Source organism: Trichechus manatus, unplaced genomic scaffold (genome assembly GCF_000243295.1).
Source record: "Trichechus manatus latirostris isolate Lorelei unplaced genomic scaffold, TriManLat1.0 scaffold00026, whole genome shotgun sequence".
Classification (NCBI taxonomy): domain Eukaryota; kingdom Metazoa; phylum Chordata; class Mammalia; order Sirenia; family Trichechidae; genus Trichechus; species Trichechus manatus.
In genome coordinates this window covers 12,226,452-12,252,322 of record NW_004443962.1, presented here as the reverse complement: position 1 = coordinate 12,252,322, position 25,871 = coordinate 12,226,452, and the positions used below count along the sequence as shown (strand labels likewise).

Genomic DNA, 25,871 nt, shown 5'->3' with positions numbered 1-25,871 from the left:
AATCACAACAATCTTTAATTTCAATATGAAATGATCTAAGGAAGTGGGCAGGAAAATCAGCAGGCTCAGCTCCTACTAGAAGTATCAGCCCAGAACTTATTAATCAACTAGGCAGCAGGCCTGACCGAGCCGGCTGGCAGCTGATAAGCCTAGCAGCCTCGGGACGCATCTCCCAGAGTGACCTGTACCCCACGTGTGGCTGTGGCTCCATTGGCTGCAGCACCTGGTCAAGGCAGGCTGGGCAGGGCCTCCACCAGGTGATGGGGCTCAGCTCATTCTGGATTTCAGGGAGGAAGCCAGCAGGGAAAGGAAGCAGCAGGTGGAACAGGTGCCTCTAGGATTATTTTGCCTCTCTGACACAGATAGGTGACAGCCTTTATTACTTAAAAGCAAAGCAGGATATCACATTCTAGGACTACTTAGAAAGGATGTAAAACGTTGATTTGAAAAACATTGTTAAAATCATGCATCAGAAGGAAAGAAAAGCTTTAGGATTAATTCCATTAAGGAAGAGGTTTCCTGGGGAAGGTGGGGGAAACTGAGAGCAAGGACTTTGTTGGTAGTTGCCGTCGATTCTGACTCATGGCGACCCCACGTGTGCAGAGCTGAACTGTTCCATAGGGTTTTCAAGGCTGTGACCTTACAGAAGCAAATGGCCAGGCTTATCTTCCGAGGCACCTCTGGGTGGGTTTGAACCGCCCACATTTTGGCTAGTAGTTGAATGCTTAACTATTTGCACCACCCAGGGACTCTGAGCAAGGATCTTGGAAGGGGTTTCTTGTCCTAAGCACTGTTGACATTTTGTGCCAGATAATTCTTTGCTGTTGGGGCTTTCCTGTACATTGTAGGATGTTTAGCAGCATCCCTAAAGTCTACCCACTAAATGCCAGTAGCACCTCCCAAATTATCACCAAAAATGCTTCCAAACATTGCCAAATGTCACTTGGGGGGCAAATTGCCCCTGGTTGAGGCCACTGACCTAGAAGGATATTTCCCTGACGTCAGGCAAGGCCACAGGTAAGCACTCCTGGCTCTTTGAGGGGAGGCTCTAGTCTACTACTAACCATTACTTGCTGCTTCCCTCTTTAAGAGCAGTGCAGAGTTTGTATATCCCAGGAAGATTGTCTGAAGATGCTATTACTTAGGATCTTAGTTCCAAGAAGAGTCATCATTATAGATTTCCCAATGGAAGGGAAGAGATTATCAGATCAGTGATTGGCTAGGAAACCTTTTAACTCTATCCAGAAATTCTGGAGAGTCTTTGAGACTCAAGACCAAATTAAGTCAGAATCTGTGACGGTGGGGCCCAGGCATCAGTATTTTATAAAAGCTCTCCTGGTGATTCTAATGTGCAACTAGTGTTTGAGAATCAGCACACTCCAGAGAGAGAGAGTCTGTGATTTTTGTATTGCGAAACCTAGAATCATGTTCAGAAAAGTCTATCCAATCAACCAACCAACCAACCAATCAATTAATCAACTAAATTGTGGCATTTCGGGCCAGATGTAGCAGTGGCAATGCCATAACTAATAGCAAGGATATTTAAATAATATAAGTCTAAGTATTTACAAATATAAGGGAAGAGAGAGAGAGAGAGAGACAGAAGAAAAGAAGGAAGGAAAAAGGAGAAAAAGAGAGAGAGAAAGATACCCAAGTAGCAGGGATAGCACTATCTGGTCTGTTGCACTGAGGACAACACCTTTGTACACATTCCTGGAGTTAAAATACCTGTTGTGGACAGAAATAAAGTCCTCGCCCCCAGAGAAGAAGTATATCTTCTGTAGGTGGGAAAGACTGAACTAGGGAGTCTGATAGCTTAACCAGGTTTGCTCGTTGGTCTTCCAAGGTCTGTAGAACATTAGACCTCAAGTCATGAGGACAGAGCCTGGGGTGGTGGGTAAAAGGGCATCCACATAATGATATAGAGTGTACACCTTCAATTGGACCCACATCCTGAATAAGGCAATGGCTTTGAAGAACCTTCTCTAATGCTATATATATATTATACATATACAAAAAAATATATATTTATTCCCTTCAAAAGGCAGAGATGGTTTAGGAAGAGGAGTAATTTATCTGTTGGGGCTGATGGCAGCAGATTACAGGTTTATCATAGAGGACAGGTATATATAGATTCAGAGTATCATGGAGGACAATAAAGACTCCAGAGTGGCTGTCATAAACCAAGTACCCAATGAGAGGAAGCTAGTTTTTGATCCTCAGGCAAGAGATTTTGGTCAGGAGCTCTGGTGTGATTATCTTAGTGAATGTGAGGAGGGAGATTTGGGAAGAGGATAAACAGGAAAAGTCCATGGAGTGAAGGGTAGGAAAATTTCCTGCTAAGGCTAGATGCTCAGCTTAATTGCAAGCTGTGGAGCAGTAACTCTCAGATCCAAGGCCAGACCAAAGGGGCAGTGCACTGGGCTGAGCCAGGAGACCTGGGTTCTGGTCCTGCCTCTGTTCCCATTTCCTCTGTGACCTCAGGCAAGTCATGTTCTCTCTCTGGATTGTGTTTTCTTCCTCACATGTGACAATGGGGTGCTGGTGAGAATTATAATTCCATAGTTCTCTTCAGAGAAGAATTTCTGAGAGTAGTAAAGGATGTTTGTTAAGTCACTTAGTCCTATAATTTTCACAGTTTTTAAATTCGTACTCTATGTTATTACTAAATAACTCCTCCATATAAAATCGAATTATTAAACATTTCAAAAAGAATGAAATCAATTGTAGTTTCAATGCAATTTCTTCACTATAGTAGATATTAATTAATATTTGTGTAATGATTGAATGAATGAATATATATAAGGCACTGAGAACATTGCTAATATTTCAAAGAATAAGACTAAAGGAAATTTGTGAGATTTTTGGAAGTCAAAATGACCTTTTCAGACAATAGTAAGTTGACAGGTGTTTCTAAAGTCCAAAGATTATTTATAAAAATGTAAGCATATTCTTCATGTGTGAAACCTTCCATTCTTCTATATTGTTGCTGATTTTCTAAGTTGTTCTATCAATTGTCGAGAGAAGGGTGTTGAAGTCTCCAACTATAATTGTAGATTTGTCTTTTTCTCCTTTCTTTCTATCAGTTTTTGCTTCACATATTTTAAAGCTGTATTCTGAAAACTATACTGGAAAATAAGCCTTTACTTACTAGAAATGGGGTGGTCAAAAATAATTTGAAAAGCATCTTCAAATGAGTCCAAAATTAGAATTAAAAATTCTTTAAAATTACCAAAGGAGGAAGACAGAGAATCAGGGGCAAAATTTAGTGATCAAGATGCAAAAACGCATGCTCAGAGATGAAAAGGAAACATCATAGAATTGGCTTCGCTATTTCCAAAGTCAGAAGACAGTGAGATGGGCTGGATGGTCCAAGTATCCCTTTAATACTGAGATTTTTTGATTTACTGAGATTGCCGCCAAAATTGCCTCGGATTCAGCTAGATTTGGATGAATTGGATGGTCTCAACAACATTGACTGGCTAGAGGGAGGCATATCATTAGAAGTCAATATCATCTATACAAGAATTTTGAAGTAATTTGTAGGTGAAATAGTGATCGCAATGGATGAACAATTGTTAGTAGAAGCTATGGCTAGGAGAGGCCCAGGGTAATCCAAAGTGGTGAGTTTCAATCCAGACTAGGGAAAGTAGGGGTGGATAAACTAATACAGAGGCTCACTGACTTCTTCAGCAAATCTAACAATTTGAAGAAAAAGGCAACATGGTTTATGTGAAGAAAAATCAGGCTTTGAGTGACCATCTGTAGTTCTTTGAAGTAATAGGCAAGAGTATAGATAAGGAGAATCCAAGTCACTGTAATTTATTTAGACTTTCAGAAGTCTTCCATGAGGCTACAAAATTACAGTCATGGGACTAGGGTGACATTTTATCATGGATGGAAACCTGGATTCCCATTTGACCTTGCCTTGAACTCAGCTGGCTGACACTTACTGGGTGCCATGCTATTTGCTAACGGCTTTACATATATTGGAAACTCTGGTGGCAGAGTGGTTAATAGCTACAGCTGCTAACCAAACGGTCAGCAGTTCGAATCCTCCAGGTGCTCCTTGGAAACCCTATGGGGCAGTTCTACTCTGTCCTATAGGGTCGCTATGAGTTGGAATCGACTCGACAGCAACAGGTTACATACATTACTAAACACCTAGCACAGGGCCTGGCACACATAGTCACTCAGTAAACATTTGTTGGATGATAATTAATTCTCACAACTCTCTGAGGCTCCTATGATTATTATCATCTTAATTTAGAAGTAAGAACTGATGGATTAGAGAAGTTAAATTTTCTCTGCTAAGAACTGAGGCCAACTTTCTACCAGACCATGCCTACTAACCTACACTCGGTGCCCTTTGGCCTCATTCTGTCTTTATCTCTTCCCAAACTATTCCTGATCTCCTTGGCTACTGAACCCAGGCTTTGCTCCTTTTAATGACCTTGCACTTGCCCTTCCAATCTGACCCTTGTTTACTGCTCCTCCAGTGCTGACTTGCTCTGGCCCTGGGTATGTCTGAATCCTGGGACCTGAACCCTGCTAAGGTCCTTCAGGGTCAGCATTCTTGTCCAATCTTTTTAAACTAATTTATTCAAACAATATTTATTGAACCTCTCTGTCCAAGGTTTTATGCTAGGTGATGGAGGTTAACATGGCATAGTGTACAGAAGATACTATAAGTGTGGACACTTACTGATAGGAAAGCGAAGAAAGGGATATATGGAAATGACTTTGGAAGAGAAATGTAAACAGGGATACTCCCCAGGTATAAATCCTGGCATAAGGCCTATTTAATATTTTATACAGGAAAAAAAAGACACACACACACACAAGGAAATAATTAGGTTTTCACACAGTGCCAACATCTTTCCAAGGAGTGAAATGTAAGTTGATGGAGATATACTGCAAGAAAAGCCAACCAGCTGTCCAAAAGGGTTGAACAGAGCAGTCTGCACTGCTGTGTTGGCAAAGTCCAATTAATGCATTCAGGGAAATGCAATCTAGTCTATTTATAGGATGATGGGATTCAAGCTATCAGAGAGTCAACTCAACAAGTACTTAGGATTCTACAATTTGGAAAAAAGCATGGTGCTGGGCACTATAGGTTAAATGGAGATGATGGAGACATGGCTCTTACTCTCAAATACCCTGAGAAATATTTAAAGGGTTAATGAAGAAAATGATATTTATGAGGAGTCTTAAATTATGGATGAGTAGATATTTGTGAGGGAAGAAGGGAAAACTCCAGGTAGATGAAAGAGCATAAAGCATCAAGCATGAAGAATTTAGGATATTGCCCCGGAATGATGAAGGTTCCATTTTGGGCTGTAAGTAGGGGCCACAGAAATGAGTAGAGGATTTGAAAGGCAATCAGTAGCAACAGTAAACTAGGGCTCTTGATCTCCTGTCTCAGGAGCCTGCACTTGATTGGCTGGGAAATGAGAGATAATAGTCGGTGTTATGGATTGAATTGTGTCCCCCAAAAATGTGTGTCAACTTGGGTAGGCCATGATTCCCAGTATTGTGTGATTATTCACCATTTTGTCATCTGATGTGATTTCCTATGTGTTGTAAATCCTATCTGTATGCTGTTGATGAACTAGGATTAGCGGCAGTTATGTTAATGAGGCAGGACTCAATCTACAAGATTAGGTTGCGTTTTAAGTCAATCTCTTTTGAGATATAAAAGAGAGAAGCCAGTAGAGAGACATGGGGGACCTAATACCACCAAGAAACAAAAGGCAGGAGAATAGCATGTCCTTTGGACCTGGGTTTCCTGCACTGAGAAGCTCCTTGACCAGGGAAGATTGATGACAAAGACATTCCTCCAGGGCCAGCAGAGGAAGAAAGCCTTCCCCTGGAGCTGGCATCCTGAATTTGGACTTCTAGCTTCCTAGACTGTAAGAGAATAAATGTCTGTTTGTTAAAGCCATCCACTTGTATTTGTTACAGCAGCACTAGATAACTAAGACAGTGGGATTTAAAAATTTTTAGATCTGATGATTTAGCAAGCTGAATCTTGCAGCAGAACATGAGATATCAAAAACAAAAACAAAAAACTCATTGCCACTTGAGTTGATTTTGACTCATAGCGACCCTGTAGGACAGAGTAGAACTGCCCCATAGGGTTTCCAAGGAGTGGCTAGTGGATTCGAACTGCCAACCTTTTGGTCAGCAGCCAAATGCTTAACCACTGTGCCACCAGGGCCCCAGATATGAGATAGAGGGGGTAAAATACATGGATCAGTTAGGAGGCCATTATAATAGTCCAGGTGAGAGAAAATGAGGCCTGAGCCAGACAGAAATGAGAACAGGAAGGAGAGAACAGATATCAAAGACATCTTGGAAGCAAACTCTACAGTAGTATTTCTTAAAATATGGTCCAGGGCTAACCTGCATGAATCATCTGGAGAGACTCCTGGGTATCACCTCATATCTACTTAATTAGAGTCTCCAGCGGTGAGGCTGGAGAATCTGCATTTTCAAAAGTCCCCCCTGGAAACTCCTATGCACATGAAAACTCGGAAGTCACTGTTCAGTGGACTTGGCACCTAATTCAATTCTCCCCTTTAGGGAGAAGGGCAGGAAGGTCTCGAAGATGACTCAGAGAACTCAAACCTGGGTGTATGAAAGAAAGAATGGTGTGTCACTAACAGAGCTAGGAAAGTCAGGAGGAGAAGATAGTTTGGATGGGATTATGATAGCTTCAGTAGGAACACATGGTAATATCCAATGTGAGTTTTGAATTTGGGGGAGAGATTTGTAAATCATTTTGCAGCGAGGTCATAGTCAAAGTCATGGGAATGAATGATATTTATTAAATTTAAAAAAGTAAAATCTGGGAGATGGGGAAGATGGTGAGAGGGAGATGAAGTGGGTGATAGAGTGTATATGAGGTTTCCTCAATGAAGGTAGCCCCGAATGGCTTCCAAACCTCAGTGCAGTGGAACTGCCTTCCTGTAATGCAGTCCACCAGGTCATGCCAAGCTTTGGGCTGAAGTTATGTTGGGTGAAGTTAGATCTACACAGCAAGTGTCATTTCCTAGAGGCAGAAGATAAGGGGATGAAGAAGCAAGCCATGAACCAGTGGTGACAAGGCCTGGGGAGCTTTGGGAAGGGTAGAGTTGAGGTGAGAAAAAACTCTAGGATTGAGAGGGTTGGAGTCTAGGAGAAATTGGGGAAAGAGGATTTAAAAAGAAAAGTTGCTGTAGGTCATATATTGGACACTCTAATGTTTTCAGGAGAAGTAAAGTAAAGATTGGAGTCATTTTCAGTTACTTTTGATGGATGGGTCCTCAGGACATTTATTTACATATGTGTACAAAGAAAAAGACTGGAAGGAAAGAAACCAAAACATTAGAAATGGTTAACTATGCATTGGTGAGATTATTGGGCATTGATACTTTTGTGTAAGTTTTGAAGAAAAAAGTATGAATTTTCTTGGATGTACACAATTATTGTTTAATAATAGGGTATAAGTATTTCCAATAGAGTGATCTGGGCAAGCAGAATTGCAAAGGTTGAGGATTAAATAGGGGTGACACAGTGGGTTTAGATTACTTTCTCAAGAAGTTTGGCTGTGGCTAGGAGAGACTTGGGCAGGCGCTGAAAAAGGTAAGAAAGCCAAGACTTAGGATAGCAAGAGCTGAACAGTTTGACAAATTAGGCAGCAAATGCCCTGGAAGTGTGTAATGTTTTGAAACATTCTGGAAAACTGAATGTTCTGGAGGCAGAAGGAATATTAAGATACAATCTTTAATTAGCCTTGAAGTGTTTCTCACCTGATCCAAATTATATCGGTGGAGAAGTAAGAGGTAATTTCCTCAGCTGAGATCTAACTGAGCTGGGAATCAGATTCTCCAATAATCAAGAGGTTAGGGATGTGGTAATAAGAGAAATAAATTTTAAAGGACTCTCACCTCTAAAGAGGAATGCTGATTCAGGAATGCTAATAAAATCATGGTTAAAATTGGATGTGCATTTCCTCGTTAAATTGTGGGATTCCAGAAGTTAGAGGAAGCTACACGATGAACAGCATTAGATATGCTTCTTAAGTGAGATATTAATGGCTAGAACTTGTTATATCCACAGGCTGAATTTAAATACACTCAAAAAGAGTTTGAACTAATGCTTGGATACACTGAAGAAAAGGAAGGTTTTGGGGTGGATAGTCCCTGCGATGGTTAATTATACATCACCTTGGCTAGGCTATAGTGCCCAGTTGTTTGGTCAAACACTAGTCTAAATGTTGCTTTGAAGGTGTTTTTATTTATTTCTTATTTATCTTGAAGAATATAAAATTTTTTTTATTGTATTTTAGATGAAGGTTTACAAACTAGTTTCTCATTAAACAATTAACACACATATTGTTTTGTGACATTGGTTGCCAACCCCATGATACGTCAACACTCTCCCCTTCTCGACCCTGAATTCCCCATTACCAGCTTTCCTGTCCCTCCTGTCTTCTCGTCCTTGCCCCTGGGCTGGTGTGCCCATTTAGTCTCATTTTGTTTTATGGACCTGTCTAGTCTTTGGCTGAAGGGTGAACCTCAGGAGTCACCTCATTACTAAGCTATAAGGGTGTCCAGGGGCCATACTTTCAAGGTTTCTCCTGTCTCTGTCAGACCAGTAAGTCTGTTTTTTTTTGTGTGTGTGTGTGAGTTAGAATTTTGTTCTACATTTTTCTCCAGCTCTGTCCAGGACCCTCTATTGTGAGCCCTGTCAGAGCAGTCAGTGGTGGTAGCTAGGCACCATCTAGTTGTGCTGGACTCATTCTGGTGGAGACTGTGGTATCTGTGGTTCATTAGTCCTTTGGACTAATCTTCCCCTTGCGTCTTTGGTTTTCTTCATTCTCCCCTGCTCCAGATGGGGTGAGACCAGTGGAGTATCTTAGATGCTGCTCACTAGCTTTTAAGACCCCAGACACTACTCACCAAAGTAGAATGTAGAACATTTTCTTTATAAACTATGTTATGCCAGTTGAGCTAGATATTCCCCAAGAACATGGTCCCCACAGCCCCCAGCCCAGTAATTTGGTCCCTCAGGGAGTCTGAATGTGTCTATGAAGCTTCTATGATCTTGCCTTGAACAAGTTGTGCTAGCTTCCCCAGTATTGTGCATTGTCTTACCCTTCACCAAAGTTACCACTTATCTATTGTCTATTCAGTGTTTTTCCCTCCCACCCCTCTCCTCCCTCATAACCATCAAAGATTGTTTCCTTTTGTGTGTAAACCTTTCCGTGAGTTTTTATAGTAGTGGTCTCATACAATATTTGCCCTTTTGTGACTGACTTATTTCACTCAGCATGATGCCCTCCAGATTCACTGATGTTGTGAGATGCTTCGCAGATTCATCATTGTTTTTTATTGTTGCCTAGTATTCCATTGTGTGTACGTACCATAGTTTATTTATCCATTCATCTGTTGATGGGCACCTAGGTTATTTCCATCTTTTTGTTATTGTGAACAATGCTGCAATGAACATGGATGTCCTTATGTCTGTTCATGTGATGGCTCTTATTTCTCTAGGATATAGTCCTAGGAGTGGGATTGCTGGATCATATGTATTTCTCTTTTTAGCTTTTTAAGGAAGCGCCATATCATTTTACAGAATGGTTGTAACATTTTGCATTCCTACCAGCAGTGCAAACGAATATCTCCCGACAGCCTCCCCAACATTTGTTATTTTCTGTTTTTTTGATTCATGCCAGTAATGTCAAGGTGAGATGGTTTCGCGTTGTAGTTTTGATTTGCATTTCTCTAACGGCTAGTGATCTGGAGCATTTCCTCTGGGTCTGTTAGCCACCTGAATGTCTGTTGGTGAAGTGTCTGTTCATATCCTTTGCCCATTTTTTAATTGGATTATTTGTCTTTTTGTTGTAGAGGTGTTGGATTTTCCTGTAGATTTTATAGATTAGACTTTGTAGGATTTGTCATAGCCAAAAATTTTTTCAGAGTCTGTAGATTCTCTTTTTACTCTTTGGTGAAGTCTTTTGATGAGCATGTCTTTAATTTTTAGAAGATTCCAGTTATCTAGCTTATCTTCTGATGTTTGTGCATTGTTAGTTATGGCTTGTATCCTGTTAATGCTGTGTATTAGGGACTCTAGTGTTGACCCTATTTTTTCTTCTATGATCTTTATAGTTTTTGGTTTCATATTTAGGTCTTTGATCCATTTTGAATTAGTTTTTGTGTATGGTGTGAGGTATAGGTCCTGTTTTATTTTTTGCAGATGGATATCCACTTTTGCCAGCAACATTTGTTAAAAAGACCATCTTTCCCCCCATTTGATGTGCTTTGAGCCTTTGTTGAAGATCAGGTGACCCTAGGTGAATAGATTTACATCTGGGTTCTCAATTCTGTTCCATTGGTCAATGTATCTATTATTGTACCGGTACCAGGCTGTTTTGACTACTGTAGCTGTATAGTAGGTTTTGAGGTCAGGTAGTGGGAGTCCTCCTACCTTATTCTTCTTCTTCAACAGTGCTTTACTTATCCAGGGCCTCTTCCCTTTCCATATAAAGTTAATGATTAGTTTTTCCATCTCTTTAAAGAATGCTGTTGGTATTTGGAGCAGGATTGCAATGTGTTTGTAGATTGCTTTGGGTAGAATTGACATCTTCACAATGTTAAGTCTACCTATCCATGAGCATGGTACGTTTTTCCATTTATGTAGGTCTCTTTTGGTTTCTTGCAGTAGTGTTTTGTATTTTTCTTTGTATAGGACTTTTACATCCCTGGTTAGATTTATTCCTAAGTATTTTATTTTCTTAGGGGCTATTGTAAATGGTATTGTTTTCCTGATTTCCTTTTCATGGTTCTCTCTATTGGTGTATAGGAATCCAACGGATTTTTGTATTTTTATTTTGTATCCTGCTACTCTGCTGAATCTATTAGTTCCAGTAGTTTTCTTGTGAAGCCTTTACGGTTTTCTATATATAGTATCATATCATCCACAAATAGGGACAGTTTTACTTCTTCCTTACCAATTTAGATGCCTTTTATTTCTTTTTCTTGCCTTATTGCTCTAGGTAGGATTTCCAGCACAATATTAAATAGGAGTGGTAATAAAGGCCATTCTTGTCTTGTTTTTGTTCTTAAGGGGAATGTTTTCAGCCTCTCTCCATTAAGAATGACATTGGCTGTTGGTTTTGTATAGATGCCCTTTATTATGTTGAGGAATTTCCCTTCTATACCTATTTTATTGAGAGTTTTTATCAGGAATGTTAAATGCTTTTTCTGGGTCGATTGAGATGACCATGTGATTCTTTTCTTTCCTTTTATTTATGTGGCGGATTACTTTGATTGATTTTCTAATGTTGAACCATCCTTGCATACGTGGTATGAATCTTACTTGGTTGTGGCATATTATTTTTTGATATGATGCTGAATTCTATTGGCTGGAATTTTGTTGACGATTTTTGCATTTATATTCATGAGATATATTGGTCTGTAATTTCCTTTTTTGTGGTGTCTTTGCCTGGTTTTGGTATCAGGATTATGCTAGCTTCATAGAATGAATTCGGGAGTGTTGCTTTCTTTTCTGTGTTCTGAAATAGTTTAAGCAGTACTGGTATAAGCTCTTCTCTGGATGTTTGGTAGAATTCTCCAGTGAAGCTATCTGGGCCAGGGCTTTTTTTTGCTGGGAGTTTTCTTATTACTTTTTCAATCTCTTCTCTTGTTATGGGTCTGTTCAAATTTTCGACATCATTTTGTGTTAGTTTGGGTAGGCAATATGTGTTTCTGGAAATCTATCTCCTCCAGGTTTTCAAATTTATTGGAGTATAGTTTTTCATAGTACTCTGTTATGCTCCTTTTTATTTCAGTTGGGTCTGTTGTAACGTACCCCATTTCATTTCTTATTTGGGTTATTTGTGTCCTCTCCTGTTTTTCTTTTGTGGTTTGTCGATTTTGTTGATCCTTTCAAAGAACCAACTTTTGGTTTTGTTGATTCTTTCTATTGTTTTTCTATTCTCTATTTCATTTATTTCTGCTCTGATCTTTCTTCTGGTGGCTATAGGCTTCTTTTGCTGTTCTCTTTCTATTTGTTTGAGTTGTGTAGCTAATGTTTTGATTTTGTGTCTTTCTTCTTTTTTGCTGTGTGCATCTGTTGGTATAAATTGACCTCTGAACACTGTCTTTGCTGTGTCTGAAAGGTTTTGGTATGATATGTTTTCATTCTCATTTGATTCTAGGAATTTTTTCATTACATCTTTGATTTCTTCCATTACCCAGTGGTTTTTAAGCAGGATGTAATTCAATTTCCATGTATTTGATTTTGTTCCCTTGGTCTTCCTGTTATTAACTACTACTTTGATGGCATTGTGATCAGAGAAGATACTTTGTATTATCTCAATGTTTTGGATTTTGTTGAGGGTTGTTTTGTGGTCAAAGATGTGGTCTATTCTGGAGAATGTTCCATGTGTGTTGGAAAAGAACTTGTACTTTGCTGCTATTGGGTGGAGTGTCCTATATATGTCTATGAGCTCAAGTTGGTTGATTGTGACCTTTAGATCTTTGTGTCTTTGTTGAGTTTCTTTCTAGATGTTCTGTCCTTTACTGACAGTGGTGTGTTGAAGTCTCCTACTATTATTGTGGAACTATCAATTTCTCTTTTCAGTGCTGTTAGAGTTTGTTTTATGTATTTTGGAGCACTGTCATTGGGTGTGCAGATATTTATTCTGGTTATGTCTTCATGGTGGATTGTCCCTTTAATCATTATATAATGCCCTTCTTTGTCCTTTATGGTGGATTTTGTTTTAAAGTCTATTTTATCTGAGATTAGTATTGCCACTCCTGCTCTTTTTTGGTAGCTGTTTGCTTGATATATTTTTTCCATCTTTTGATTTTTAATAAATTTATGTATTTGTTTCTAAGGTGTGTCTCTTGCAGACAGTGTATGGATGGGTCCTGTTTTTTTTAATCCATTCTGTCACTCTCTCTCTCTATGGGTGCATTTAAGCCACTTACTTTCAGTGTGATTACTGAAAGGTGTGAGTTTATTGCTATCATTCTGTAAGTGCTTTTTTTTTGTGGTACTGATGTTTTCTTTGTTCCTCTTACACTTCTGTGCTGAATTCCTTTTGTTTGTGTATTTTTTTGTTTGTTTGTTTCTTTCATTTTTATAGATTTTGTGTTTACTGAGACTTTGTTTTTCTTTCTTATTTTCATGATTGGTTTGTTAACTTTCTTTGTGATTACCTTGAAATTTACCCCATCTTCCTAAGTTTAAACGAGTCTTTTATTACTTGATAATGCTTTGATTTCCTCTCATTTGATAGTTCTGTACCTACACCGTTTATTCCCTCTTTTATTGTTCTGATGTTGTCATTTACAGATTGACATCTTCGGTTCCCTGTTGTAAATTTTTTAGTTTTGTTTTATCCTTGAGAGTTCATTATCTAGGTTGGTATCTGGTTGACGCTGTCTTATGTGCTGGATTCAGGTTGTTGTCTGATGTTTTGGTTCTCACTGAAGGTTTGATTTTTGATTTTGTTTTTATGTATTCCCTTCTGGTATGGGCCCTCCACTCCATAGCTCTCCTTGTTCTCCATTCTCTGTCAGTTTCTCATTCCATTCGGTGTTTGATCGAGTTCTTTACTCCTTCATTTGGTACTTAGGGTTCCAGGACTGACATTTGTATCTGTTTTACTTAGTTTTTTGGGTCTTTACTGCAGAGGGATGGCATGGTGCTTCTGTCTATAGCGCCATGTTGGCTCTGCCTTGAAGGTGTTTTTTTAGATGTGATTAACATTTAAATCAGTTGACTTTACATAAAGGAGACCACTCTTGGTAATGTGGGGGCGGGGGGCCTCATTCAATCAGTTGAAGGCATTAAGAGCAACAACTGAGGTTTTCCTGAAGAGGAAGGAATTTTGTCTCAAGACTATAACATAGAAATCCTGCCTGAATTTCTACCTGCCAGCCTGCCCTACGTATGTTAAACTCAAAACTTCAATATCAACTCTTGCTTGAGTTTCCAGCCTGCTTCTCTGTCCTACAGATTTTGAACTTGCCAGCCTCCATAATTACATGAGCCAATTACTTAAAATAAATCTCTTTATATTATGTATGTGTGTATGTATGTATATATATTTGTGTGTATATATGTGTACATATGTGTATATGTGTGTGTATATATGTATGAATATGTGTATGTATATACATACATACACACACACATATATACACACATATACATATATTATCCTGTTGGTTCTGTTTCTCTGGAGACTCTTGATTGATATAGTCTGCAATTTTCCTGGAAGGGCATTAAGGATGATGGTGATGATAGCATATCCCATGATGCCTTCTTGGAAACTGAATGCAAGACTGGAGGAAACAATAGATAATTCTCAGATCTTCAAATTCCCAAAGACAATTAATGTGGGTAGTCGGTAAAGCTGATGAAGTATTGGGCTTGGTCTGTGACATGTGAAGACGTACCTCTTCAGGCTTCAGCTAGGAAGGACTGTCAGATAGGTACCTAAATATAATTTTCTCAGACTTGCTTGGTGAGATTCTGAAGTACATATATTGGAAGAGATTATGAAGAGGGAAAAGTGGTGAATACGGATTGCTGTAGTTAATTACTGAAGCATAAAATTGAAAAGAGGTATTAACTTGTCAAGAAGGTGTAAATGAAAAGACAAAAAGATAGATTTCACAAGAACAGCCTGGGTGTGTGTTTCAGGGAGCCAGGATGGCAGGTGAGACAGGTCACAGGAGAATGATAAAACTGCCACCTTCATGGAACTGGCATTCACAGAGGCATGACTGAGTACTGAGCCACATCTGTCCAATGCACGTGAGCACAAGGTCACAAAGGAGCAGGCGAAATATTAGAGAAGAAATCCATATGGTGGCCACCATATAAAAAGTGTTCAAGGATTTCAGAACAGGAGAACTGTACGGTGTTCACAGAGAAATGTAAAGCAAGGTCAGAATGGTAATCATGGAGAAGAGTGGAGGAAACAAATATTAGGGAGCAAGCAGCAACTTTTGATGCAGCTATTTTGATGAAATGAAGAATGTGGTCATACATAGGCTGTATCTCACTCCAATCCTCTTCCCCTTTGACTGGGAAGGCCTTTTGTGTGGGTACAATTGGATAAACAATCTGGTGACCCTGTCTCCACCTCACCCTTGAGTCTCATCTGGGCTCCAAACCTCATCCCACTTTATCACTTTCTCTCCCCTACTCTGGGGTTAGGAAGGAGGGATGGATGGGACTGGTTAGGCAGCATCTGGCTGACCATCTATCTTTAACCCTTTACCTCACTAACTCATCTCATAAAGGGCCATAAATCATTCGAGCCCAAGTCTCTGCTCATTCTCTTAGAATCTGGTTGACTCCTAACCAAGTTATATCTCAGACTCTCTAATTTCTCTCTCTTAAAGTTATGATCACACTCATTTGTTTTTGATTAATGAATTATGTGACTATTTAATAACAGGATTTCTTCTTCCATTAGAAAATATAAAGGATGGATACCTGTGCTTTTTGTAGGATTCCTGGTCAGGCTAAATGCCAATGAAGCATTTAATACACACTAGGTGTGGGAGGTGGAGAGGGTATTTGGACTACAATAAGGTTCCTAATTTGTTCTTCAGGTGGCACAGGGAATCCTCACCTAAGTTTCTGACAATTTTCTCAAGTAAAGCCAAATCTCATATTATACAAAGGAACAGAGTGGTTGTAAAACCAGCAAGTAAGATGAAATTAAGTACAAAAATATCTCTGAAAATCTCTTAAATTACCCATAAAGTGTAGTATACGCTGTTTTGTGTGTGCTACCCTGTATGGTAATTCTTATGTATACTAAATTTGAGAACTACTGAGCAAGATTAAAGGAAAGATTACAGGAAAAGTCCCATAGTCTTTGGTCTGTCTCATTGCTACAAGCCCAGCATGAAAAGCATATAAATAATACTGATACCCAGAGGAAAAGCCCACTCATCACTAGCCCAAGAGAAGGAAACTCCTAGGCAAAGAATAGAGTTCCTAGGTCTGAAGAGAATGTGAGAGCAATCCATCACCACAATCAGACTTACAGAATCCAGCTCTGAAAACGAGCCTTTTGTCGCTATACCAGAGGCCTCTTTCCAGATGTGTCAGTATTGAATGTCTTTTCTATATTCTGCAGTTACTTTAGGTTTAAAAAACCCATGGACCTGGAGATATTTTCATGAGCCTATGTAATTTCCATTAGCCCAACTCACCTGGACACTCCTACTAAGTCTGAATCACCTCTGTGCCTTCCTAGGTAACATTGGCCTAGAAAGACAAGCTTACATGTGTGCATACACAATCAATTCCAAAATTCCCATCCAAAAGAACAGATACACTCTAGCATTTATTTAAAAAAGTTGTCTAATTTCTCTAAGACCCAGGCCTGATTTAAATATTTATATGCAAGGCTTTGGATATATGGTATGCTCTAATGCACAGGACCAGGTTACCTGGTTAGGATCAGGATCAACTTCATCCCAGTTGTGAGTGACATGGCCTTGGTCAATAGATTCAAAGGGCTTGTGAGAAACTGAGGGCAGGATCCTATACAGCCAGCTGTGGGAAAACAAGAACACATAAGCGTTAGAATGATGTTGTAAGTGACGCACAGACTGGCTCAGGAAGGACCATCGGGAAGACGTTCAAGTCAACAACTACCTGAGGGCTCTAAAGTGAGAAGCAACGACACAAGCATCACCTCTTAATGACCATGGCTGCCTATAGCCCTGGACTCTTCCCACCTTTCCACTCCACCCATCACCCTTCAAACGGGAGCTCTGGCTCTTGGCTATTCACCTGCTGACAAAAAATGAACAATTGTCTTTTCCACCAACAACTTTAAAGGAAGGGGAAATATCTCGGGGGGAATACCTGTGTCAGAAAGACCATAGAAACACATTAGCTTACAGATCAGAGGATGGTACTCCTTGATCTGAAGGTGAGGACAATGAATTCTATGTAGATTAAAATAATTCTGTTTTTTTTTTGTTGTTGTTGTTGTTAGTTTTAAAATATAAATTAAGTTTCCTTTTTTAAATTATAAAAGTAAGCATGACAGTGGTAAATAATTCAAGTAATTAAAAAGTCCTGAAGATAAACATCTCCTCTCCTCCAATGTCCTCAGAGTTATTCCTTGGAGGCATTAGAGTTTAAGAGTTTCCTTGTAAATCCTCTTAGATATCTCCAATGCATATAAAAGCAAAACTGCCAAATCATTGTAAACAGTTTATCTCCCACCAGCAATGTGTGAGAGTGCCTGATCACGCACACGTCACAAATATCCACCACCACCAGTTGTCCTTGGGTCAACTCAGTCTGATGGCGACCCCACATATGTCAGAATAGAACTGACTCCATAGAGTTTTCAAGCGCTGATTTTTCAGAAGTAGATTGCTAGGCCTTTCTTCAGAGGTACCTTTGGGTAGACTTAAACCTCTAACCTTTGGGTTAGCAGTCAAATGCATTAACTGTTTGCACCACCCTGAGAATCCTAAAAAATAATATATCTCATTTTTATTTTCTATTACTTTTATTATGAGTAAGGTTGAGAATCTTTTCATTTGTTTATTGGCCCTTTGCAATTTTTCTATGAATTACTTGTACGAGTTTCTTGCCCTTTTCCTATTGGGTTGTCTTTTTGTTATTAATTTGTAAGAGGTTTAGAAAATTAACACTTCTGTACTCCAAAATTATAAGCGCATGTGACCGTATTTTCTTATAGCACATTTATGATTTTTTAAAAAATATTACGATCTGTACTTGTCATGGCCTGAGTCAAAGGTCCTTGCCAGGACCCCAATCCCAGGTTTCAGGAAGGAAAAAACTCAAGGAGGAAGCCTCCAATGAAGGACCTGCAAGATATAAGGGGGAGGAACCTCCAGATGTCGAGAGGGATACTGAGACTAACTAAGTGGGACCCAAGTCCTTCCAGAAGCCATTACCCTGACAGGGTCCAGAAGGAAGAAGGACACTGCTTCTGTCAATGGGAGACCAGACCTGGTTTAACAGGCTTTTGGGCTTTGACCAGTTAAGCCCAAGGACAGTCTATCTCAGAGGGTGGAGTTGACCTGGCCCAATACTGAGTCAATTGAAGGTGTCAGAGAGTTAGATTTGTTCCGCTTCCATTTGATTCCTCCAGCTCTCGATGATGTGACCTCAAATCTTTGACTTTAGGCCAAGAATAAATGAAGTCTCTCCAGCTTCCTGTAGTATATGGGGTTGAGAGGATGTGTGTGTATCATAGAACCAGTTGTGCGAACCTGGGTAAGCTAATAAACATTCTTGATTCTTGATCCATGCGTTCCTTGTCCCTTTCTCCTAGAATTGTTTGAGGACTCAGAGAGTTTACGCAGCAGGGGCTCATGCATTAGATGCTAGTGGAATTGTCTGTCCCCTCCTAATCATTTGAGTTTTTGTCATGGTCTAGACTTTCCACCTGACTCTCTGACCTGACTCTCACCTTTGATTCTCACCTCCAAGGGATCAAGCCAACTAATTACAATAAAAATTAATCCCTGATAGAAGACAGTTTTGTGGTGGCCTTCCCCTCTGAGCAGTAGCTAACTGCCAGAATTTCAGGCTGGCCTACCTATGGACAGGTGTGGTCCCATTTTCCCACTGGGGATTTTGAGCATTTTCACAAACTTCTTGTGGACACTTTTAGAGAGTTCTAAACAGATGGGTGAGCCATGCCTAGTGTCCCTTGTTTTTTAGCTGAGTCTATAAATCTCCCCAGGCAATACTACATTGCCCTGGACAGAGATTTAATTCTGATTCAGGGAACAGTGCCAGTTTTTTAATGAAATGCCAACAGCTCCTTTTCAGCCTCCTGGAACAGAGCTCAGCTCCTGCTGGCTGAAGATATTGCTGAATAATGGCGGCAGGCAGCAGAATTCAGAGTCCAGGTGTCCCGTTAGTGAATGGGCCATAAAGTCAAGAGCATAGTCATGGAACCCAGGTTATCATAAATTATAATAGACAGGAGTTGTCTTATCTGTGTGCTTACTTTACCTTGACTATTTAGACTTGCAGAATTAACCCCTGATTTTTGATATGTATGGGACGCTATCTCTTTCTCCCTCCCTCCATGCACATGTCTATTGGGAGAGAAGAAATACTGATATTGACATTATAACACAGCTCTTGCCATATGTTACTCAGCTCTCAGATAGCTTCCTAGGGTTACCCTAGCATTGAGGCAGAACTTTGGCTAGGATGGCAACAATGATGATGATTATAATAACAACTCACAATATGGAATACTCACCATGTGCCAGGCAGTGTGCTGAGAACTTTGCATGCTTTTTTCTTTTTTTTATTGTTGTTGAAAGTGTACACAGCAAAGCATACACCAATTCAACAATTTCTACATGTACAATTCAGCGACAATGGTTACATTAATCAAGTTGTGCAAACTTTCTCACTCTCCTTTCCTGAATAGTTCTTCCCCCATTAACATGAACTCACTGTCCCCTAAGCTTCCTATCTAACCTTTTGACTTGCTATTGTCAATTCGATCCCATAAAGATAGTTCTTCAAACAACACAATATTCAATCAGACATTCTTTACTAAATAAGCAAATTTATTGTTTGGTTTAAAGAAGACTTTAGGGGATATTTTTGGTTTAAGGTTTAAAGATTATCTCAGGGCCACAGTTTTAGGGGTTCATTCAGCCTCAGTGGCACCTCTATTCTTTCTTTTAATCCTCACCACATCCATGAAGTAGGTACTATTATTGTCTCTATTTTACAAATGAGAACCAGAGGCCCTGAGAGTGTAGATGAGCTGCCCAAGGTCACACAGAAAGAGAAGGAGCCAAGATTTAAATCCAAGGAGCCTGACACTAAAGTGTGCATGATTAACCACTAAAGGAAAGAATCTTTTTCATTTGTGGTCCATCCTGCTATTATACTCACTATCTCAAGGAGATAAACCCAGACCCACCTACTAAGCAGCACAAGACCACTGACCCTCCTCCCCAAGTCCCCGGTGGCAGCAGCAGCCCTCTTCACAGATGGCCTAGACTGAAATTTATACAATCAGACACTGTTTGTTTAAATCACAACACCTACTGCATCCAACCTGCCCCACAGGAGCTAATCAAGGGAGCAAGTTCACTGGCCTGGCTTGTAGGATTACAGCAAACATGGAACATGACAAACTGTCCTAATGAATGTGCTGGTTTTCCAGCAAAGGCACATTCCAGGGAGGAAAAACCTTACTAATTCAAACCACAAGGGGTCTTAATACCTGACCTTTCAACTACCCAAGCTTGGATTATCCAATATTTGCATGCAAAGCACGTGATGCCTCCAGTCAGCTGAGGAAGATATTGCTATGAATCTTCTATAATTTGAGTTAATCATTATAAAAAAAAAATGAGTAAATGAAAAGCCAACAGTCAACTGGACAATCCTTAGAGCAGGGACAGACTATTAGAAACATTTTTTCCTGTGTATAGGTGGGAATTTGTGAATGGAACTGACCATACACATTTTCCAGGCCATGTGAAGCTGTTTCCTCAACTTTCTTCTGCCAGTCACTTGATTTTAGCTGGGGACGAGGGCCACAGAGGTGCCTTTCTCTCCGTTTTCCCAGCTTCCCCTGACTATGGCCCCAGAACAGAGCGTATGAGAAGCAAGATCTCGGGCAGCCCTGGGAGACTACAGCCCAGCTGCAGGAGGCAGGCACTAAGTCCTGGTCATCGCTCCACAGTCTGCAGGTGAGAATTAATCTAATCGTTGTACCTTCTCTTGTTGGAGCTCCGTGGACAAGTGAAAGCCGATCCTGAGAGCTGCTCAGCATACAAGTTGTAGGGGCAGACCTGAGGACTATTCTAAAACAAAGGAGGCAATAAAGCACGTCACTCCCAATAGAACACCATCCACATCTCCACAAAGCATCTCAGTGGGGGAATCCGTCTTGGATGGGGATGCTCTGGGTCACTGTAGCCGTGATGCCCCGTGCATTGGTGTTGGGGCACTGCAACAAGGGGCCATGTCAAGAGCCCCTTGAAGTGAGAGGCCCCACACAAGAAAGAAGTCAGCTGCTCATCCTCTGGATGCAAGTATCCCCAGCCCATATATACTACTTTTTTTTTTTTTAAATGATAGTTCATTGAGTTTCTGGTGAAAGTTTACACAGCAAGTTAAGTTCCCATTTGATAATTTCCACACAAGTTATTCAGTGACGTTAGTAACATTTATCACAATGTGTCCACGTTCTCTTTAATTGTGTTCTGTTTGTTCTATTTCCAGTACTCTAGTTTCCCTGCCCCCTTATCTCTTCATCTTTGCTTTTGGGTAATTGTTGACCTTTAGGTCTCATACTGATGGTTTTTAAATAGAGCACTGATCTTACGGATAATATCCTTTATTTTGTGTGCCACTCTGCTATTTTGCTAAAAGGTGATCTCAGGGGTTAGGCATGATTCTAGGTTTAAAGAATGTCTCAGAGTGATAGTCTCAGGGAGTCCTCTGTTCTCTACTCTTCTAGTTTGTCTGGATTTTTTTTTTTATTATTAGAATTTGAGTTCTGCTCCATATTTTTCTCCCATTCTATCTGGGACCAACTATTGTGACCCTGGTCAGAACAGTCAGTGGTGGTAGCCAGTCACCATCTAGTTCTCTGGTCTCAGGTTAGATGAGGTTGTGGCTCATGTAGACTTGTTTCTTCTCTGAGCTTTTGGTTGCCTTCTTACTACTTTCTCCTGGCGAGTAGATACCTATGGTTATGTCTAAAATGGCTGCTCACAAGCTTTTAAGACCCCAGATGCTACTTACTTCACTAGGATGCAGATCATGATTTTTTTGCGAACTATGCTATGCCAGTTGACATGAGACTATGGTCCTAAGCTTTCAAACCCAGAAAACCAATCTGGGAAGGTGTTTGGTTATGTCTGAGGAGTATCTGTATTTGTGTCTTCAATGAATATATGTGCCCACACACACATATTTGTATTTACACATAACTATAGAAAGACACTTCAGGAAACCCTGCTGGCAGAATGGTTAAGAACTACAGCTGCTAACCAAAAGGTCAGCAGTTCGAATCCACCAGGTACTCCTTGAAAACCCTATGGGGCAGTTCTACTCTAACCTATAGGGTCGCTGTGAGTTGGAATCGACTCAGTGGCAACAAGTTTTATAGATACTTCTGGAGCCCTGCAGTAGTTAAGAGCTCAGCTGCTAACCAAAAGGTCGGCAGTTCGAATCCACCAGCTGCTCCCTGGAAACATTATGTGTCAGTTCTGCTCTGTCCTGTAGTGTTGCTATGAGTCAGAATCGATTCAATGGCAACAGGTTTTTTTTTTCATACATATATATTATTTTTTAAAGAACAATAGTCTCAAGGGTTCCCCTAGTCTGTATTGGTCCAGTAGATCTGGCTTTTTTTTAGGAATTTGGGTTTTGTTCTACAGTTTTCTCCCATACTGGATAGAATGTGACCCTGGTCAGAAGGGTCAGTAGTGGTAGCCAGTCACTATCTAGTTCTTCTGGTCTCAGGGTAGATGAGGCTGTGGCTTGTGTAGACTTGTTTCTTCTCTGAGCTTTTGGTTACTGTCATGGATTGAATTGTGTTCCCCAAAAATATCTGTCAGCTTGGCTAGGTCATGATTCCCCATATTGTATGATTGTCTACCATTTTATCATCTGATATGATTTCCCTATGTGTTGTAAATGCTATCACTATGATGTAATAAGATGGATTAGCGGCAGTTATATTGATGAGGTCTATAAGATTAGATAGTGTCTTAAGTCAATCTCTTTTGAGATATAAAAGACAGAAGGGGGCAGAGAGACATGGGAACCTCGTACCACCAAGAAAGCAGCACCGGGAGCAGAGCATGCCCTTTGGACCTGAGTTTCCTATGCTGAGATGCTCCCAGACGGAGGAAAGATTGATGACAAGGACCTTCCTCTGGAGCCAATAGAGAGAGAACGACTTCCCCTGGAGCTGGCACCCTGAATTTGGGCTTGTAGCCTACTAGGCTGTGAGAGAATAAATTTCTCTTTGTTAAAGCCATCCACTTGTGGTATTTCTGTTATAGCAGCACTAGCTGAATAAGACAGTTACCTTTTTACTGTTTTGCTCCAAAAAAGCAGAGACCCAGAGTTGTGTCTTAGATGGCCTCTCACAAGCTTTTAAGACTCCAGGTGCTACTCACTTCATTCGGATGCAGATCATGATTTTTGTGAACTATATTATACCAATTGACTGAGTTGTCCCATGAGACTATGTTCCTAAGCCTTTAAACCCAGCAAACCAATCTTGGAAGTTGTTTAGTTATGTTTAAGGAGTATCTGTACGATAAACACTTCTTGTAGTAACTTTGTAGGTGACTTATTTTCTCTCATTATAAAAGTGATACTTGCTTATTATAGAAAATTTACAGAATATGTATGTATCTCATCACCCAGAAATAATCCAATGCTAACATGTTGGTGTATTTCCTTCCACTCTTATTCCACCCCAGCCCCCAAATGGGGATCCTATGATAACATATAGTCCTGTAATTAGGCCTTTTTGTTTTGTTTTGTTTAAGGAAACACTATATCATGTACATTTTTTCATGCCTTGAATTATTCTTCAAACAATGTTGAAAAAACTTTGTTTGCTATATTTTTGCTGTTGTAACCAACACTAGTATGAACATCTTTGTGCATACATTGTTTAAGAATCTGATTATTTTCTTATCACTGTTGTATCTTATGCTGTTAAAGAGAATTACAAGGAAGCCCCCTTAGCCCTGGAGCTTGGGAATTCTCTTGGAAGTCCTATAGCTATTTTGGGTTTAGTGTTTTAGCCACAAGTAATCACCAATCCATCTTTAACCTTTGTATTGTCATTGGCCTGTATCCCAATTGTCTTAATGGCTTGCTTAAACTCCTAGACAGTTCACAGGCTAAATTATAAGAGCCATGGTGCGTGGAGGTGCTTTGGCCTGATGGTTAGTCATTCAGGCCTATGATTCGGAGCTCTATAAACTAGCATTCTATTACTCATACCTGTCCTTCTGGCAGGGCACCCGGGCAGCGAGGGTCCTCTGAGGCACACTCATTTCCGAATCCTGAAATGTACTGCATGTGACAAAAACACAAATGCCACCCGATTAATGAGATTTAAGGAATGTTTCACAACTCTGGTAGTCTATGAAGGCAAGAATTTCTATATGGACATGTGTTTGTGTATGATGTCCCATACACAACATCTGTGCCATGTCTTGGCATATGAACCATCTAGGAAAGACAACATGCTCTGTGGGAATTTAAAACATTGCCTGTTAATCAGCAGAAGAGTGTTGGATATTGCATAGACTTCTTCATCCTTAGCTGTACTTGGTCGATCTATGGGCTTTTTCTTAATTACCCACCGCAGGAACAGGTTCTTTAATTCTGGTTGCATTGGAGTGCCTGGGGTTGGGGGGAGGCTCAGGAACCACCTCAAGTCCAAATTAGTAGAATCTTCCTGGGCCTAAGTTGCAACCTCCCTGAGCTTGAGACTCCACTCTCCCTCCATATTCTGAAACAAGCAACTACGAAGAGGCTTATGGATCCAACCTGACAGAAAAACCGTTGAGAGAAAGCTCTCCAAACTTGCCTGGCTGTAGGCAGAAGCCTATCTTATCTGGCTCATCTGTGGAGTGCTTGTATATATACTAGCATTTGTATGGATACATGAAAACAAAGGTGTCTGAAGATATGAGTGGCTTTCCAAGCAAGTGTCAGCCTAGAATCTGTACACATGGCACAATGGAATCTACTCTGATTGCCATTTCTTTAGTCTACACCCAGAGAAAAACAAGTAAGGGGGTTGCTCAACAAGGTAAATTATGAGGATCCTCTGAAACTCATCCTTGCACAATTAACACACCTTAACAGTGAGTTCTTATTCTTTCTCTGGCTTCTCTAGGGGCCTATAAGCTCCATGAAGACTGGGACCATTGCAATCTTGTTTCCCACTATGTGCCCTGTACCTGACCCATAGAAGGTACTCAGTAGATATGCTAATGGATTTAGAGCCAATTCCAATATGAGTGTATGTAAGCTGCTGTAAGTGGGGCTTGAATCCCATTTTCTTGAGCTTATGTAATTATCTCTCTCTTTTTCTCTCACATAAAACTCACAATCATTTTCTCCTTATTTAAATTAAAAAAAAAAAAAAGACAAAAAACCCAGCTGCCAAGTTGACTCTGATTCATGGCAACCCCATGTGTGTCAGAGCAGAACTGTGTTCCAAATGGTTTCCAGTGACCAATTTTTTGGAAGTAGATCACTAAGTTGTTCTTCCAAGGTGCCTCTGAGTGGATTTGAACCACCAACCTTTCAGTTAGTAGCCGAAGGCTTAACCATTTGCACCACCCAGGGACTTGTTATCTCACTACAGTTGTTCCTAACAGCTGTTTGAGGTACTATTCAAACGGAAACACAGCGCAGAATGATGGGAATACAGCCTCCTTCAGTGAGTGACATGCCACCATCTGAACACGTCTTTAAGAGATGTAAGAAGGATGGAAATGGGTGGAGGGTCGGTGCTCCGGGCTTCTCAGCAGCATGGAGAAGGATGAGCTTGATGTACATGCCTGGATGCGGGAGTGACGATCAGGCAAATCGCTGTCTATGTTTGGAAGGAATATCAAATGTGAAGTGTTCTGACCTAGAAAACAACGGAAGAGAAATGATTCTTTTTGCCTTCAGACACAATTTCTTATATATCTGAAAATCTATCAGCACAAAAGCCATGGAGTTATATTACATACAGATTGGTTAACAGCAGCAGCATGCAGTTTCAGATGATTTCTTTGGGGAAATAGCAGAGAACATCCAGCATTCTGACCTTCCATTGAATA

General features: G+C 40.2%; 1 protein-coding gene across 1 annotated transcript in view; it reads right to left on the bottom strand.

The window, feature by feature from the left end:
* The window catches only part of HGD (homogentisate 1,2-dioxygenase), a 54,648-nt gene extending 30,234 nt beyond the window's left edge, over nt 1–24,414 (bottom strand). The window contains exons 1-3 of the mRNA XM_004373728.2: nt 24,031–24,414; nt 20,770–20,858; nt 16,473–16,578 (exon numbers count right to left, since the gene is read on the bottom strand). Of these exons, the coding sequence (XP_004373785.1) occupies nt 16,473–16,578; nt 20,770–20,858; nt 24,031–24,108 (273 nt within the window). The 5' untranslated portion in view covers nt 24,109–24,414. The remainder of the gene's footprint in view (nt 1–16,472; nt 16,579–20,769; nt 20,859–24,030) is intronic.
* Between the last annotated feature and the right edge of the window lie 1,457 nt (nt 24,415–25,871).